Genomic DNA, 16,175 nt, shown 5'->3' on the forward strand with positions numbered 1-16,175 from the left:
ATCCAGCCATATGAATAAGGAGAAGAATATTCTAGGCAGAAGGGGTAGTTAGGACAAAGGTGTAAGGCAAGCCCTGTTTGGGGTGTTCTAGAAACTTAAAGAAGGTGTGTGTAACTGGCACGTTATCATGCTATCCTATGTGTTTCTTTTTTTTTTTTAATTTTTTTTCAACGTTTTTTATTTATTTTTGGGACAGAGACAGAGCATGAACGGGGGAGGGGCAGAGAGAGAGGGAGACACAGAATCGGAAACAGGCTCCAGGCTCCGAGCCATCAGCCCAGAGCCTGACGCGGGGCTCGAACTCACGGACCGCGAGATCGTGACCTGGCTGAAGTCGGACGCTTAACCGACTGCGCCACCCAGGCACCCCCTATGTGTTTCTTAAAATGTATACAGCCAACCCCTGGTTGATGGGCCTTAGGTAGCTCCTGCCCCTTCCATCATTATGAGCAACGCTGTGAGGAACCTCTTTAGGTAGGTACTGTGAATGTATTCCCACTCAGATCTATGATTATTCCTTAAGATAAATTCCTGGAGGAGGAAATACGCTGGTTGCCTTCTTCACATTGTAAGTAGGTACAGACCTTTCCATTTGGGACTGAAATCTGAACAAACCTCCTACAAGATTTCCACTGATTCAAGACTCCCAGGGAAGGGCCAGTGGGCAGCGAAGGGAGAGGCGCATGGATGTCTCCAACAATCAAGAGTGAGGTTGTGACGGTCCAGAGCCTCCAAGTGTGGGGAGCTGGGGCCGGCTGGGTGGCTTCTGAGCTATGTCAGATGTGATGTACTTCCCTGGACTGCACTCATTCATATCCCATGATCATGATTCTTGCCCTACCTGAACACCTTCTACAGCAGCCATACCCAATAGAGCTTTCCATGATGATGGAAATGTTCTCTGTCTGTGCTATCCAATATGGCAGCCACTAGCCATCATGGCTACTGGTCACTTGAAATCCAGCTAGTGACCCTAAATAACTGAACATTTAATTTTATTCAATTTTAATTAAAGTTAAAATTCCATTGCTCTACGTGGCCGGGGGCTATTGGACAGTGCTGCTCTAGACTATTATTTACTACAAATGGGTTTTTTTGTTTTCATTTACTTCTTAACATGACCATAAATGGAGACTGGCACTTTTTTTAGTACGCATGAAAATTAAGATGAAAAAGGCTTATTCACGTCCTCCTTAAAGCTATCTTGTAGACCACACACTGGGCCACAAGGACCCCTGACAAGCAAGGCTCCAGGAGTTTGGGGGCTGGATAATTCTTTGTGGTGGAGGCTGTCCTGTGCACTGTAGGATCCCTGGCCACTCCCCAGTACCTCTCTTCCCCTGTTGTGATAACTAAAAATGTCTCCGGACATCACAAATATCCCAGGGGGGCGGGAGAGCCCCAGGTTGAGAGTCACTGCTCTAATTTATACATAAAATAAGGAGATGGTCCAAATTCCAGTCTTTGGCATCAGTAACACAGGACTTACTCTGCACAGCAGACCTATTAGAACACATCCTCTGCTGGAAAGCAAGACTGAAACACACTGGCAAGCCCTCGAGTTGGCAGGTCCTAGTTAGCTCTTGCTTCCAGAAATGGGGATGCCTGCAGTAACTGAAGGACCTACCTGCTGCTGACTAGCCATGTGACCCTGAGCAGGCCTGAGTCTCCGCTCTCCCATCTGCACAATGGGCACATCATTTCAAAGTAATTAACTTGTCCATCTTGAGGACTCAGAGATGGGGTTGAGACTAGAGCACAAAGAACATCACCCTTGAAGGAAGGGCGGTGGCCCGGGCCAGCAGAGACTCTCCAGGTAGGACCAGGCCACTGGGGTGCGGGGGGGGGGGGTGTTGGCTGCTGCTTCCAGAAGGGAGAGCGTCTCTGTTCCGATCTCTTTCCAACAGTCCCTGCTGCCTATTCTAGACTCGCTGGCTCAGTGCAGGTTTGGAACTGCGGGCAGGGTCAGGAGGAGGGGTGCTGGCCACTCCCTAACCCTCAGCTTGGGGTGGGTGTGGGCACACACTTGGGAGGGGGCTGGACCCCAGGTCCGGCCCAGCCACTCCAGGGTGTCCTGTTCCCATGGGGATGGGCCCACCGGGTGGCAAACTCAAATCATCTTCATGATGGTTATTACTGATTAATAATTGTCTGCACGTGGCCGGCATGATCGTGGCTGGCACCGAAAATGACACCTTTTCTCAATGATGGCAGAACAGCTGTAAGCAAGCAACGCTGGGGATGGGTCTGGGGGAAGCCCTGGGGTCTGGCTGGATGTTCAGGACATGCTCACTTCCCTGGGTGACCCCCACCCCTGCCCAGGCCCGGCAGATCTCCCCCTGCTGGGAAGCCAGCCTTGTGATGGACCCAAGCTCTGAGGGAAGGGCGGGACAGCAAGTAACCCCGCTGAGTGCCTACTGTGTGCCAGGCTGTCCATCCCACTTAATCCCCGCAAACCCACGACAGGATGAATAAAATCCCTGCTCTGTGGATGAGAGCACAGAGCTTCCAAGCACTTCAGTGACCTGCCCAAAGCCGTGGACGCAGTCACTCCAGAGACTCCCAACCACAATTTTACAGTAATTCCTGGAGAAATAGCACCCTTACGGAGCAAACTGAAGCCCTGCACTAAACTAAGCCCTTGCACACAACTGGAACGGGGAGATAAGCACAGGAGAAACCCCGTGGTGACAGGTGGGCAGCTGCGAAATGTGGATTTCCTCTGGGAGAGGTCGCTGGGGGCCCCCTGGCCTCTCCCAACACTACCCAGGTTTGTGTTGACACAATCAGGCCAGCCGCCGCCTTGCCCTTGACTTGAACTTGCCTCCTGGTTGACAGGGGGCCTCTAAGGATGAGGGAAAGGAAAGGAGGCCCACGTCATTCCATTTCCTTTCTTCCTTGTTACCCTGGGGCTTTAGCAGACCAAGAATCAAAAGGAAGAAAATCAGAGGCCCTGTCCCCTTTTCCTCCACCGGTGAGAGAATCCACAGGCAAGGAGAAAGAGAGACAGTGTGGACATGCCTCCAGGAGGGAGGAATTGTTTTCTTGTTTTAATGTTAATTTATTTTTGAGAGCAGGAGGGAGGGGGAGGGAGGGGCAGAGACAGAGAGAGAGAGAGAGAGAGAGAGAGAGAGAGAGAGAGAGAGAGGGAGAGGGAGGGAGAGGGAGAGAGACAGGATCCGAAATGGGCACTGCACTGTCAGCACAGAGCCCGATGTGGGGCTCGAACTCACAAACCACGAGATCATGACCTGAGCCCAAGTTGGATGCTTAACTGACTGAGCCACCCAGGTGCCCCAGGCACTGGGTTTTAAAGAGCCTTGAAGTCGGATAAGGAAAACATCTGCTGGGCCTCTTTTTGTCTGGACACAAATACCTGAGTGCATAGTGATGTTACCAATTGCTTTCTCAGCCCCTCAGCCCCTCAGCCTGGAGTGATGGATGAATGTGTGTGTGTGTGTGTGTGTGTGTGCATGCAATCCCTCCACCAGCAAATGCGCAAGTGAGCGCTGCTGGGGAGACACAGGGAAGAAGGAATTTGCACGAGTCAGCCCTCCTGGCTTCTTGGGTTCTAACTTGAGGGACACTCTCCATTTATCTACCCATTGACCTATTTGCTCATTTACCTACTTCTTTTCTTAGCTCAGGTGCTATAGATAGTTCTGGAGACTGCACGGAATCTTTTTGGGCGGAGTAAAATCTAAAGAGCAACTTCGGCCTCTGTTGCGCTCTGTTTCTAGATCACACAGAAGCAGCCAGATCAAGTTTTGCTGATTTGAGGATGCTCTTCGATATTATAGGTATTATATAGCATGAACGAAATTCACTTTGGGCGTGGGGGGGGCTGGGGTGTCACCCTCAAAGAGATCAGTGGTTCTCCAAAGCCACTGAAACGGAAGTAAAAGGAGAGTGTGAGTGAAGCTGCATAGAAGAGGGGTGATTAGAGAGAACCGCAGGGTTTTTAAGTTTGCGAGCGTGTGGCTCAGCTCCAAATGAAAAGTCACAGAGGGCAGACCTTCTGAATCATGGGTTGTTTATTTGGAATCAAGCTGTTTCTCCCGGTCAACTGGAGGCAGCTTGCCCTCGGGCGGGTGAGTGGCTCCTGAGAGTTAATTACTTAAGGATGGTTAATGATTCTCCTGGGTGACCCTGGGGGGAGGTATATGCAAATTAATCGTAATTACAACAGCTCAGCAGCCGCTACTCGGTAGTGTTTTCTGTGCTCCCGCACGGTGCAGGACGCTTGATTGTGTTAGTTCATCCACACAAGAGTCCTATGAGGTAGGCATGATCAGACCCATCATTTTTCTTGCAGACAAGGAAACTCAAGTTCAGGGAACCGAAGTCACGATCAAGTGGGGCCACAGGTGGGTCTCACTCTAAATCCCTTAACTGACACTCATGTTGTCCTAACATGTAGGAATGCCCAAGAAAACGTGCAGCAAGGGCTCTTGGGTGAGGCCGCCTGCCAGGCGGGTCTTCCAGGCAAAGGGGGAGTCTCCCTTTTAAGCTCAAGGGCAAGGGCTTTCAGGGCTTGGGGGTGCTCCGTGCCCAGTAACCCACGTGCACTTAAAGGCACCGCTCGCAAGACAGGTCCCAAGGGAATCACAATGTGACCTGGCATTAGCAACAGCCTCGCCGCTCAGCCAAACAACCTCAGGCCCAACACCCGGTCTAGGTCCCCTGAAGCCATTCGGGTGACTTCTCACTCCCCGACTGTCATCCGTCAAGGACCCCTCTGTGCCCTTCCACCGCCGCTCACCTGCCGGCCTGCAGCACCCCGGAAATGCTGAAGAGCCCGAAGTCTGTGATCACCACTTTCCCGTTGTCGTAGAAGACATTCTTTGACTTGAGGTCCTTGTGAAGGATCCCCTTTGCGTGCAGGTAGCCCATGCCCTGGAAGGAGCCAGGAAACGGGATGTCGTCAGGGAACACGGAGCGCTCGCCGCTACCCTGGCTCGGGTTCAAGAGCACCCTGAACAGCTGCACTGCTTGGGGCCCAAACGCACAGGCTTGCAGGTGGGGCTGTGCGGGACCGGGCAGGGTCCTCAAGGCACGCCTCTGCCACTGCCCTCAGACTACGGCCAAACTGTTCCCACCTGGCTCTGAAGCTTCCGGAAGAAGCCCCAGAGGAAGACATCCCTAGCGGGAGAAAAACTGAAGACGAACCAGAGAGGTGGTCCCCAGAGTAAGCTGAGGGATGCCATCAACCACCTCCCCGCACTTCCTCTTTGAAAAAAATAACCCCTCGGCAGGACATTTGTTTTATAGCTACTTAACCCATATCAGCGCTGAAGGCACCACATTCCTCAAGGGACAGATCATGCTCCAGTGATCAAGACCACGGAGGAGAAGCTAGCTCAAGGGTGAGTGTCGAGATTCGTGTGTGTGTGTGTGTGTGTGTGTGTTGTTTTTTTTTTTTTGTTTTGTCTTTATGAGCAGTCACATTTTATCTCTTCTAACAGCTCAGTCCTAACACTTCCAATGGGAAATGAAAGTCCCAGTCAACTGACTAACGAGGCACCTGCCAGAAAACACAGGATGTTCCAGTTTGTTTTAAGCCCAAACAACAGTCCCAACAATTGGATGTTTCCCCGGCAGCTGCAGAGAGAGAGAGAGAGACAGAGAGAGACAGAGACAGAGGGCTTCCACTCATGGGAATTCAAGCATCCGAGGGGTAAGGGATTCTAACAACACAAGCTTCTCCTGGTACCCTACGTGCCCAATTATCATGATGATGAGGCACCAGACAGAAGCCAGACATCGGGAGACCATCCCTAATGGTGGTATCTGGGCAAAACTCTTACTCACATACAGCGTGGTATTTTTCAGGGCAAGTCTAATTTTTTTTTTTTTTTAAATCCAGACTGCTGGTCTGAAGCCTGACCCTGCATCTCTCGGGAGGGAGTCCCTCCCTGTGGTACCTTCACAATTTCTTGGGCAATCTGCCTCGTTTTGTTGACATCCAAGACGATTTTGGCGTCCCTCACCACAGAGTAGAGAGTCCGTCCCTTACACAGGCTGAAAAGCAAAAGGAGAGGACACATTATTGGCACTTGTTCAGATGAGAGTGACCCACGGCAGTTGTCCGATGTGACAAATAATAGTGGATGTGCCACTAGGACGCCTGTTGGAGAACAAGCCTGTGAATGGACCTCAGGTCTGGCTCTGGGATGCAGATCTGGGAGCACGTTCTTTGGGGTTCTTCGGGGTCTTCACCGACACCCCCACCGCCAGCATCTCAGGACGCCCGCAGAACCTAACCCAGTCCAGAGGCAGGCTTGCCACGTTCCCTCCGTCCCAGGGATGCACGGAAGGAAAGCTGTGCATGAACCAATAACTTCTGGGGTCCTGAGACGCCACTCAGACAGCACTCTGCCAGCCACCTGTCCCAGCTGCTCCCACTCGCCAGAAGCTGCTGAGGTGGGCGGTGGGGGCAGTGATGAAACACCAGCAAGATGGTGGCTCATATCCACCAAGGACCATCAGCCAACGATGCGTTCAAGCCCTTAGACGGTTGTGTGTAAACACGGATACCCTGTCCCCCAAACCAGACGCCCGTCTAGAGGGTTTTTTAAACTATGTTCAGACTCACTGAGTTCATTTTGAGGACCAGTGGTTTAAGATAAATGACAAGATGGAAAAGGACGTTAATGCAGCGACAGTGACACCTTCTCATTGAGTTGCCTGCTTGCTCATCCATCCATCCCTTCTATGGTGAGCTCCGTTCCCGGCACACACACAGCAGGCACTCAATATGTGCTCACCGAATGAGGGAAAGAATGAATGAGTGAATGAATAAATGAAGTCTATTTACCACAGCATTCCCTGCCTCTAGCGCCAAATCTAGCTCAGAGGAGCAAGTGTCGGCTGGAAAAGGAAGGAATGGCATTAGGGAAGTTCATGTTCCATCTTCTGTCAAAACTGATGGCTTCCATTTTTCTTTTAATCTATGATTTCATTGCTAAAATACTCTCAGCCCTTCCTTCAGTATTTTTCGAGCCCTTGTTATGTGCTACACTTGGCTGAGATTGTGCAGTGGGAGCTAGATCCCGGCTCTGCTCCTTACTGTGTGTCTTTGGGTGGGTTACTTAACCCCTCTGGGCCTCGGATTCCTCAACTAGCAAAGAGAATGAGTGATACCTACCTTGTAGCGTCACTACGAGGACTGAGTGAGAGAAGGAACTGAGTGCCGTGCCTGGCACCTGGTGGGAAGTATAGCATCGTGGTGAGAATTTGTGGGTTAGAATGCTGGTGGCATCACTGAGTAGCTGTGTGACCCTGGGCAGGTGAGTTAACCTCTCTGAGCCTCACTTTCACTATCTGTAAAATGGAGTCAATAGTTCCGGCCTTACGAGGTGGTTAGGAGAACCCCATGAAATCAGGTGTGTAAAGGTGTGGGCATCTCTCCATGCCCAGTGCACAGTAAGTACCCTACTCATGAAACGCTGGCTGTTAGGCGAGGTAGTAAGTGATCAATAAAATGCCAAATGTGTACGCACACTTGTGTAAATATGTGCTCTATATTCATACGCATACGACATCTGCTTGTCCATCCATTGTATTCCTACCTGTCTACCTGGCCACGTATCTACCCATCCACCCACATACCCGTCCAAAACGCTACCTGTGACCTTTCACTAAGACTCATTTCTTAGTGAGATTCTCAGCGTAGCTGACGCCCAGGGGGGTCTGATTCATCCGTCCGAGGTCGCCCCGTAAGCTGGTGGGAGGCAGCCACGGTGACTCAAGTCTGTCCCCTGTTGTTGCTGTCCTGGGGGGTACGTTTGCTGTGGCTACTGCAGGAGAGGGGGAGAGAGGCGGGCTGTGCAGCCAATTAAGCCACACTGACATTTAAATATGGGGGATTGGCGGAGACCGTGGGTGGACCCCCTCCCCTGGATACTCGGTTCTTGAACAGCCACCTACGCTCATTACAGGCCAGAGCCCAGAAAATACTGTTCCCGCTGCAGACGGCAGAGCAAATAATTGCAACAGGCTTCAAGACTCCCAGACTCTCCTTCCCGGGGTAACTGTGTGCAAGTCTCAGGCTTCAAACACCCATTCCATTTCCTTCCCTGCTCCCAACTTCCTTTCTGGGAGCAGCTGCGAAAATCTTTGCTTCTCTCGCTACCCTGTGGTTTCTGGGGCTGCTGGAGCACATCCATCGACTGGTGGGATGTAAATTCGCACGACCACAGCCTGGCACGTCTACCAAAGTGAAATATACAAACACCCCACGATCAGCGGTTCCTTCCCTAAGTATATATATCCAACAGGCACGCGTACTCACATTCACCCACAGACATGCCAGAAGGTACGAGAACGTTAATAGCAGCCCATTCATAATAGCCCCGCACTGGAACCAATCCAAATGTTCATCAACAGAAAGATGGATTGATTGCGACAGAGCCAGATAAGAGCATATATTCGTATCGTACTGGATAATAATCAGCGAATTACCGCTAGCTGCAAAAAACGTGACGTTCATAAACACAGTGTTAAACAAAGACGACTCAAGACTCGCACCGAATGACTCTATTTACACAAAGTGCAAAACCAGACAAAACTGACCCACGTGCTAGAAGTCAGTGTAGTGGTGACCCTTGGGGGCCGGGGAGGCTGGAAAGGGCGTGAGGGGTCCAATGTGGCGGGGGCGGGGGCGGCGTGCAGGCAATGTTTTGATTTGGGTGCTGGCTGGCACACGAGTGTGAATTGAGTGGAAATTCATCAGGTTGTGCTCTCAGGATCTGGACACTTTGCCAGATGTTATACTCAAAAAAGTCTGCTGGAAACAAATTGGCATGGTGTTGAAATTTAAAAGAAAATCTAAACCAACACTGATACCCCAGGTATCCATTTCTAAGCGCTTCACGCAGTCCCAAGGGGCAGAGTCTACAGAGGAATTAGGTATTTAGGTATTTATCCGGGGCTGAGCTGGAGAGCAGGTGCGGGGCGAAGGCTGAGCTCGAAGCAGGAGCGGGCATCGGGCAGGTATCCAGGGCGGAAGAGGCTCAGATACTCCAGACGAGTCAGTCCAAGTGTCTTTGGCAACTGTTCTGAGCTTGGGGCTTCTGTGGCTAACACTGGTGCCCAAAAGCCATTTGCAGCGTGGGAGGTGGGGAAGGGAAAGGAGAGGATGAAGGGTTACAACCCTCACAGCAACTTGCAGGAGCCACACTGTGGCCCCATTTCTACAGACGAGGATATGGAGACCCAGAGGGGCAGAGGACCTGCTCACGGACACACAGACATGGGATCAGCCCAGTCCTGATCTTTCTCTCATCTCCTCTTTGGTGTGGGTGCTGGACATGATTTGGGGGCCATTTAAGAGACACGCAGCCAAGTGAATCCAAATCCGACTCTCCCATTTACTACTTACTGGGTGACCTCGGGAAGGGACTCCAACCTCAGTTTCCTCATCTGTAAAATGGGAGTAATAGTAATAATTCCAGTTAATGTGTCTGAGCCCTTGTTATGTGCCAGGTACCGGGGTACTAAGCACAGGTACAGGTACTAAGCACGAGAGCACCCCCGCCCCCAACGGTGGGTACCCTTGCTGTATTCCATGGATTCCAAGATGCGTATTTCCTTGAAGTTTAACATCTCCGAAATCAGAATGTGTATGATTGATGGACAGGTAACAGTTCTGTTGGCACTGTATTTCTCTCTTTGTAGTACGTGAATACAACGTGCATATTGTAACTGACAGCATCTTGGATTTAATCAAGTCTTGGCTCAGCCACATTTTACAGATAAGGAAACTGAGGCTCAGAGAGGTTAAGTAGGGCTGGGATTTGAACGCAGGCAGCCTGGCTTCAGAGCTGATGCTCCGGACCCCAATCTTTGGCTCCATAACTTTCAGACCCCAGCACGTCATATGCCCTCAGTAAATGGTAGCCATAATGTCATTGCTATGGCAACGAAGATTAATGAGGCCCGCTGGCTTCGGTAGCAGAGTCAGTCTGGAGGTCAGGGGGTGTTTCAATGGCTTCAGGATATAGTGAGTACTTCTCTAGCTCCTGGGGCAGTACACACACACACACACACCTCCATATCTCTCTCTCCTAAAAGATCACATTTCTCCAAGAAGAACAAGGCCCAGAAATGTCTCACTTTGTCTGCAGGCCGATACAGAGGTCTCTTCAGCCCTGACCCCAGACAGGTCATTCATACAATTCTGACCTTTGACCCCATGTCCCGGGTGACACAGTGAGCCTTCTGGCCAGGATGACACTGTAAGTGGAAGATCCTTGTTGTAAACCAGCCCCAAAGAGGATTGTCAGAAACAATGAGATAAAACCATCTAGAAGGCTCATCGCCAAGGGCCTCCGTCCAAACTGGCTAATTCTGCCAGAACAGTGACTAGGAGAGAAATCTAGGCGCCTGGGGTGGCCGCTTCCCTTCCCTCCTCCAAACCCCTCAGCACCAAGCCCGGGGACCCAGGCCAGTGTGAATGAATGGTGGGGAGTGTGGGCTGGGGGCCCCCTCCTCCGAAGACTGTCAGGCCCCCAGCCCAGTTCTGGCACCTCTCAGCCCACGTGGCTTTGGAGACTCATCAGGGGCACAGGGTCCCCATCTGCTACTGTGGGCGTGGCCAGCTGAACAACGGTCCCCCAAAGCTGTCCACGTCCTCATCCTCAGAAACGGTGACTATTCCCCTTACATGGCACATGGAACTTTGCAGAGGCAACTACGGTTTTTGACGTGGGGAGACTGTCCTGGCTTGTCTCAGTGGGTCCGCTGTCATCACAAGGGTCCTTAAGGTGAAGGGAGAGACAGAAGAGAGAGGCAGAGGGAGATGTGAGTAAAAGACTCAACCAGCCCTTGCTGGCTTTGAAGATGAGGAGGGCGTCATGAGCCAAGGGGTGCAGGCAGCTTCTAGAAGCCAGAAAAGGCAAGAACAGATTTGTCCCCTACAGCAGCCAGGATGAACGCAGTGGACACCTTGATTTTAGCCCTGTGAGACCCATTTTAGACTTCCGACCTCTAGAATCGTAAGATACATTTGTGTTGTTTCAGGCCACGAAGTCTGCGGTCCTTTGTTTCGGCAGCCCTGGGAAACTAACCCAGTGGGACAGGACGTACTGCATCGCAGGAGGGTGTGAGGAGGCAATGAGATCGCACAGGCACAGTGCTTGGCCCAGCGTCTGGCCAGAACCTATACCCCTTCAACAGCAGCTCATATCACTGCTAATAATATTACTGCTGATATCGTTGCTGATAATCATGCTTTCCTGCTTAGGTGACCACAAGTGCCCTTCACGGCCTCTCCGGCTTCCCTAATTTGGTCTCTATCCAGCACTCCTAGCGGCCACTTCAAAATGCAAAGCTGACCGGTCGCTCCCTGCTACAGTCCCCCCTCTACCTCTCTCCCACCCCCACCCCAGAGTCTCTGGACACAGACCCAACTCCTCCAGGGCCCACAGGTGTGATACAGACTGGCCCCGACAGGCTGTTCCACCCCCTTCTTGTTGGGACTCTCCCCTTTGTTCACTGAGTTCCAGTCCCACACACCTACCTCAGGGCCTTTGCTTGTGCTGTTTCCTCAGCCTGGAACACTCTCCCCATTTGTCCTCAAAAGCCTTCCCTGGCCTCCCCGACTAGTTCCCTCGTGCCCTGTAAGTCCCTGCAGCACCACGGACCTCATCCCTGCAGCACTTGTCCTGGTTGGAATTGTACACACACTGGCTGGAATCTTTGATGACAGATTATCTCCTCCAGACTACTCTCCGTGAAGGCTGGGTCTAGGTGCTCCTGGCCACAGCTGCGCTCCCAACATACAGAAGGTCCTGAAGGAATCGGGGTATGCAATGCTACAGGCTGCCTCACATGGCCAGACCTCGCAGGGAGTGAGATCCCCACTGCAACACCACATCCAATAAAACAGAAACTACCTCTCAGGGGTCTGCCTTCACCTTTCTTGGCTTGTTTGCTTGGGGGCTTTATTTTGGGGCTCTCTGAGGGTAACAGATGGTCCCTTGGTGATGGAAGCCTGGTCTTACACGGGAAGGTCTTTAGACCGGGCATGTATAATCTCCTCCCTGCCTAGACCTCAGAGGTGTTTAAGCACAAGTCCAGTGGCTGATGAACCTGCATGGGCACCACAGTCCCTTGGAAGAGCCTGTTAAAACAAAGATGGCTGGTCCTACCCCAAGAAATTCTGATTCTGAGGGTCTGGATTGGGTCCAGAGAATTTGCATTTCTTTCTTTTTTTTTTTTTAATGTTTATTTTTCAGAGAGAGACAGAGCATGAGCGGAGGAGGGGCAGAGAGAGAGGGAGACACAGAATCCGAAGCAGGCTCCAGGCTCCGAGCTGTCAGCACAGAGCCCGACGCGGGGCTCGAACTCATGGACTGCGAGATCATGACCTGAGCCCAAGTCGAACGCTTAACCTAACCCACACGGGCGCCCGTGAGAATTTGCATTTCTAGTAAGTTCCCAGGTAATGCTAATGCTGGTGGTCCAGAGACTGCCACTTTGTGAAGCACCACTCAAGACCAATCTCATTTTACTGAGGCCCAGAGATCATCAGTTAAGTTCACAATCGATTTAGTGAGAGTGGCACTGTGGGCAGGGCGGTATTCTGTTCCAGGTGTGTGCAAGACAGGCCCCGTCCTTAATCTCATGGGGCTGACCGGCCAGGGGAGATGTCAGCCAATAAATAAGTAACTAAGCAAATAGAAAGATGTTTGGAGAAGCATAAGTGCTAAGAAGAGAATAAATAGATTTACTGGACAGAGAGTGGTGGGGCTGGGGGCTTCTTTCACTAGGATAGTCAGGGTAAGTCCCTCAGGGGAGGTGACCCTTATGCCAAGAGCTGAAGAAAGAAGGCAGCCACGTGAAAATCTGGAGGAAGAGAGTTCCAGGCTGAAGGACCAGCCAGTGCAAAGGCCCTGGGGTAGGACCAGGCTGGTACACTTGAGTAACACAGCAAAGGCCATATGGCTGGGCTCTAGAGAACATCTCCCAGGGCCTGCTTTCCTCAAGTGCTGATCTTCCAAAGAAAAGAAACAGCTGGGTGGAAACAGTCCTTAGCTCTGGCTGATTTGTGTTCCCAAGGCAGTTGGTTTCAAAGTCAGCTGTTGTTTTAAAACACTCTATTCTGTCAGGCGGGATTTATAACCCTTTGGTTGTTCACTCACTTCTAAGCATTCTCCACCTCTCAAAACTCAAAACCCACTTAAAGTGCCCCTCTCTTTCCCCCTTCCCTTGAGCAAATCAATCACGCTTCAAGCGACAAGTTGCGTACTCCATCAAACTCCAGCCGCAGGCAATCTCTTAACTTCCAAGTCGTTCATGAATCTAACACTGAAGATATTAAACCTTGGGACTCTGGGGCTTTCTAATAAAAAATGCCAGGTTAGCTTCCTTTTAAAAATGGGAAATGCCAGAAAGCAAGTGAGAAATGCCAGCTGCTCGCCACCTGCTTAACCTGATGTGCGTCCAGGAAATGAAGAGTTATAGAGTTCCATTTAGTAGGAGGTTGGTGGCAGAAGGCTCATGTCCCAGCCAGACGAGAAAGACGACGGTGGCCTGCCAGACGCCGGAATATGCAGAGCAGGAGCCTAGCTGCCCATGAGAGCAGGACTTACTTTTCCCCAACGCACAATCCTGCCCTCCTCCAGCCTTTGATATTGCTGCAAAGCCCAGAGAAGTCGGGGGTTGGGGGTGGGGGGGAAGAGGAAGCTTAGACTCTGTCTTACTGGCTTCTTCTCTCCAGGGCTGGATCCAGTTTTGCTAAGACCAGAGGCCAAAGGTTGGCTCCTCTGGGCCCTTTAAGTTCTGAGATGGGGCTGTGATAATCAGTGAGTGCTTCTGTCCCTGACTGTGACCTCAGGCTTTGGGGCATCTGGTGGGCATCTGCCCTCCGTGGTCTGGGCTTTACAAGGGTAGGAATGCTCCAAGCGTGCAGGCAATCAGCTAGGGAAGCAGGAGCCTCTAGCTCACCACAGGAAGAACTTCCAGGAAATGGGAGCCTGGCTGGTCCTCTGCCTCTGGTCACATTGTGTGGTCTGGTCGCCATCTGAGACCTGTTCTTGACCTTGTCCAAAGACATGCCAGGACGTGCTCCTCCCTCACTCTACACCATATATAAATACACATATACATGTATACATATATGTATGTATGTAATCATGTATACATATATGTATATATATGTAATCATGTATATTGTGTATGTGCGTGTGTGTGTATTATCATTTCCTAAGGGTCAGACTGTGTATCTCACTGCAATCATTCCAGAATCACCTTAAGATTTTTGCCAGATTGGCATTATTTATCACTTACTAATACTTTTTCTTTAGATGCACTGCCTTGAAAAAATAAGTGTATTTTTTTAACCACATAAAGGAAATTTATTTCAGAGTATACTGAAATTTATACTCTGAAATTTATTCAGAGTATAGTCTTAAACATGGAGAAGCTTATTTTGTGGGCTGCAAGAAAACTTAAGATAATTTACTGCCTCCAAGCAATGGTTCTACCTTTGATTTCTTCCTTAAACCCATCAGATGGCATTTTACTTCTTCTCTGTGTCATCGATCATTCCTCTGAGGTCCAATTTCTGGCTCTGTTTATTTTTTTTTAATTTTATTTTTTATTTTTAAAAATTTACATGCAAATTAGTTAGCATATAGTGCAACAATGATTTCAGGAATAGATTCCTTTGTGCCCCTTACCCATTTAGCCCGTCCCCCCTCCCACAGCCCCTCCAGCAACCCTCAGTTTGTTCTCCATATTTATGAGTCTCTTCTGTTTTGTCCCCCTCCCTGTTTTTATACGATTTTTGTTTCCCTTCCCATATGTTCATCTGTTTTGTGTCTTAAAGTCCTCATAGGAGTGAAGGCATGATTTTTGTCTTTCTCTAATTTCACTTAGCATAATACCCTCCAGTTCCATCCACATAGTTGCAAATGGCAAGATTTCATTCTTTTTGATTGCCGAGTAATACTCCATTGCATATATATACCGCATCTTCTTTATCCATTTATCCATCGATGGACATTTGGGCTCTTTCCAGACTTTGGCTATTGTCGATAGTGCTGCTATAAACATGGGGGTGCATGTGTCCCTTCGAAACAGCACACCTGTTGGGGCACCTGGGTGGCTCAGTCGGTTAAGTGACCGACTTCAGCTCAGGTCATGATCTCACAGTCTGTGAGTTCGAGCCCCACATCAGGCTCTGTGCTGACAGCTCAGAGCCTGGAGCCTGCTTCGGATTCTGTGTCTCCCTCTCTCTCTGCCCCTCCCCTGCTCATGCTCTGTCTCTCTCTCTGTCAAAAATAAATTAAAAAAACATTAAAATAATAATAAAAAAAAAGAAACAGCACACCTGTATCCCTTGGATAAATACTGAGTAGTGCAATTGCTGGGTCGTAGGGTAGTTCTATTTTTAGTTTTTTGAGGAACCTCCCTACTTTTTTCCAGAGTGGCTGCACCAGCTTGCATTCCCCACAAAAATGAGTGTATTAAAAAAAATATGTATCATTACTTTCTATCATTGCCAGGCAGAAAGCCTGAATCTCTAGCCCCAAATAAACGTAACAAATAAGTACATTGAAAGCCCATATGTCAAACAAAATGAAATCCTAGCTTGGCATTTGTGGCCAAATGCTCTGATCTTGAGGCCTCCTCTTTGTTTTAAAAGAGAAGTTTAGGACAAATCAGCCCTCAACAAGTACAAAAAGATCGAGATCATACCATGCATATTTTCAGACCACAATGCTATGAAACTCGAAATCAACCACAAGAAAAACTTTGGAGAGATAACAAATACTTGGAGGCTAAAGAACATCCTACTAAAGAATGAATGGGCTAACCACAAAGTTAAAGAGGAAATCAAAAAGTACATGGAAACCAATGAAAATGGTAACACCACAGCCCAAAGCCTCTGGGACGCAGCAAAGGCAGTCATAAGAGGCAAGTATATAGCAGTCCAGGCCTTCCTAAAGAAGGAAGAAAGATCTCAGATACACGACCTAACCTTACACCTTAAGGAGCTGGAAAAAGAACAGCAAATAAAACCCCAAACCAGCAGAAGGCAGGAAATAATAATGATTAGAGCAGAAATCAATGTTATCAAAACCAAAAAAACAAAAACAAAAACAAAAAAAACCAGTAGAACAGATCAATGAAACTAGGAGCTGGTTCTTTGAAAGAATTAACAAAAG

The 16,175-nt window shown here is 49.7% G+C and overlaps 1 protein-coding gene across 1 annotated transcript in view; it reads right to left on the bottom strand.

Moving 5' to 3' along the window:
* Positions 1-16,175, bottom strand: part of KSR2 (kinase suppressor of ras 2) — a 427,363-nt gene that overhangs the window by 7,249 nt on the left and 403,939 nt on the right. Inside the window, exons 15-16 of the mRNA XM_047088271.1 lie at positions 5,925-6,021; positions 4,763-4,896 (exon numbers count right to left, since the gene is read on the bottom strand). Of these exons, the coding sequence (XP_046944227.1) occupies positions 4,763-4,896; positions 5,925-6,021 (231 nt within the window). The remainder of the gene's footprint in view (positions 1-4,762; positions 4,897-5,924; positions 6,022-16,175) is intronic.

This window comes from Lynx rufus, unplaced genomic scaffold (genome assembly GCF_022079265.1).
Source record: "Lynx rufus isolate CCGP_SWC_20201006 ecotype Redwood Valley unplaced genomic scaffold, mLynRuf1.p SCAF_24, whole genome shotgun sequence".
NCBI lineage: Eukaryota > Metazoa > Chordata > Mammalia > Carnivora > Felidae > Lynx > Lynx rufus.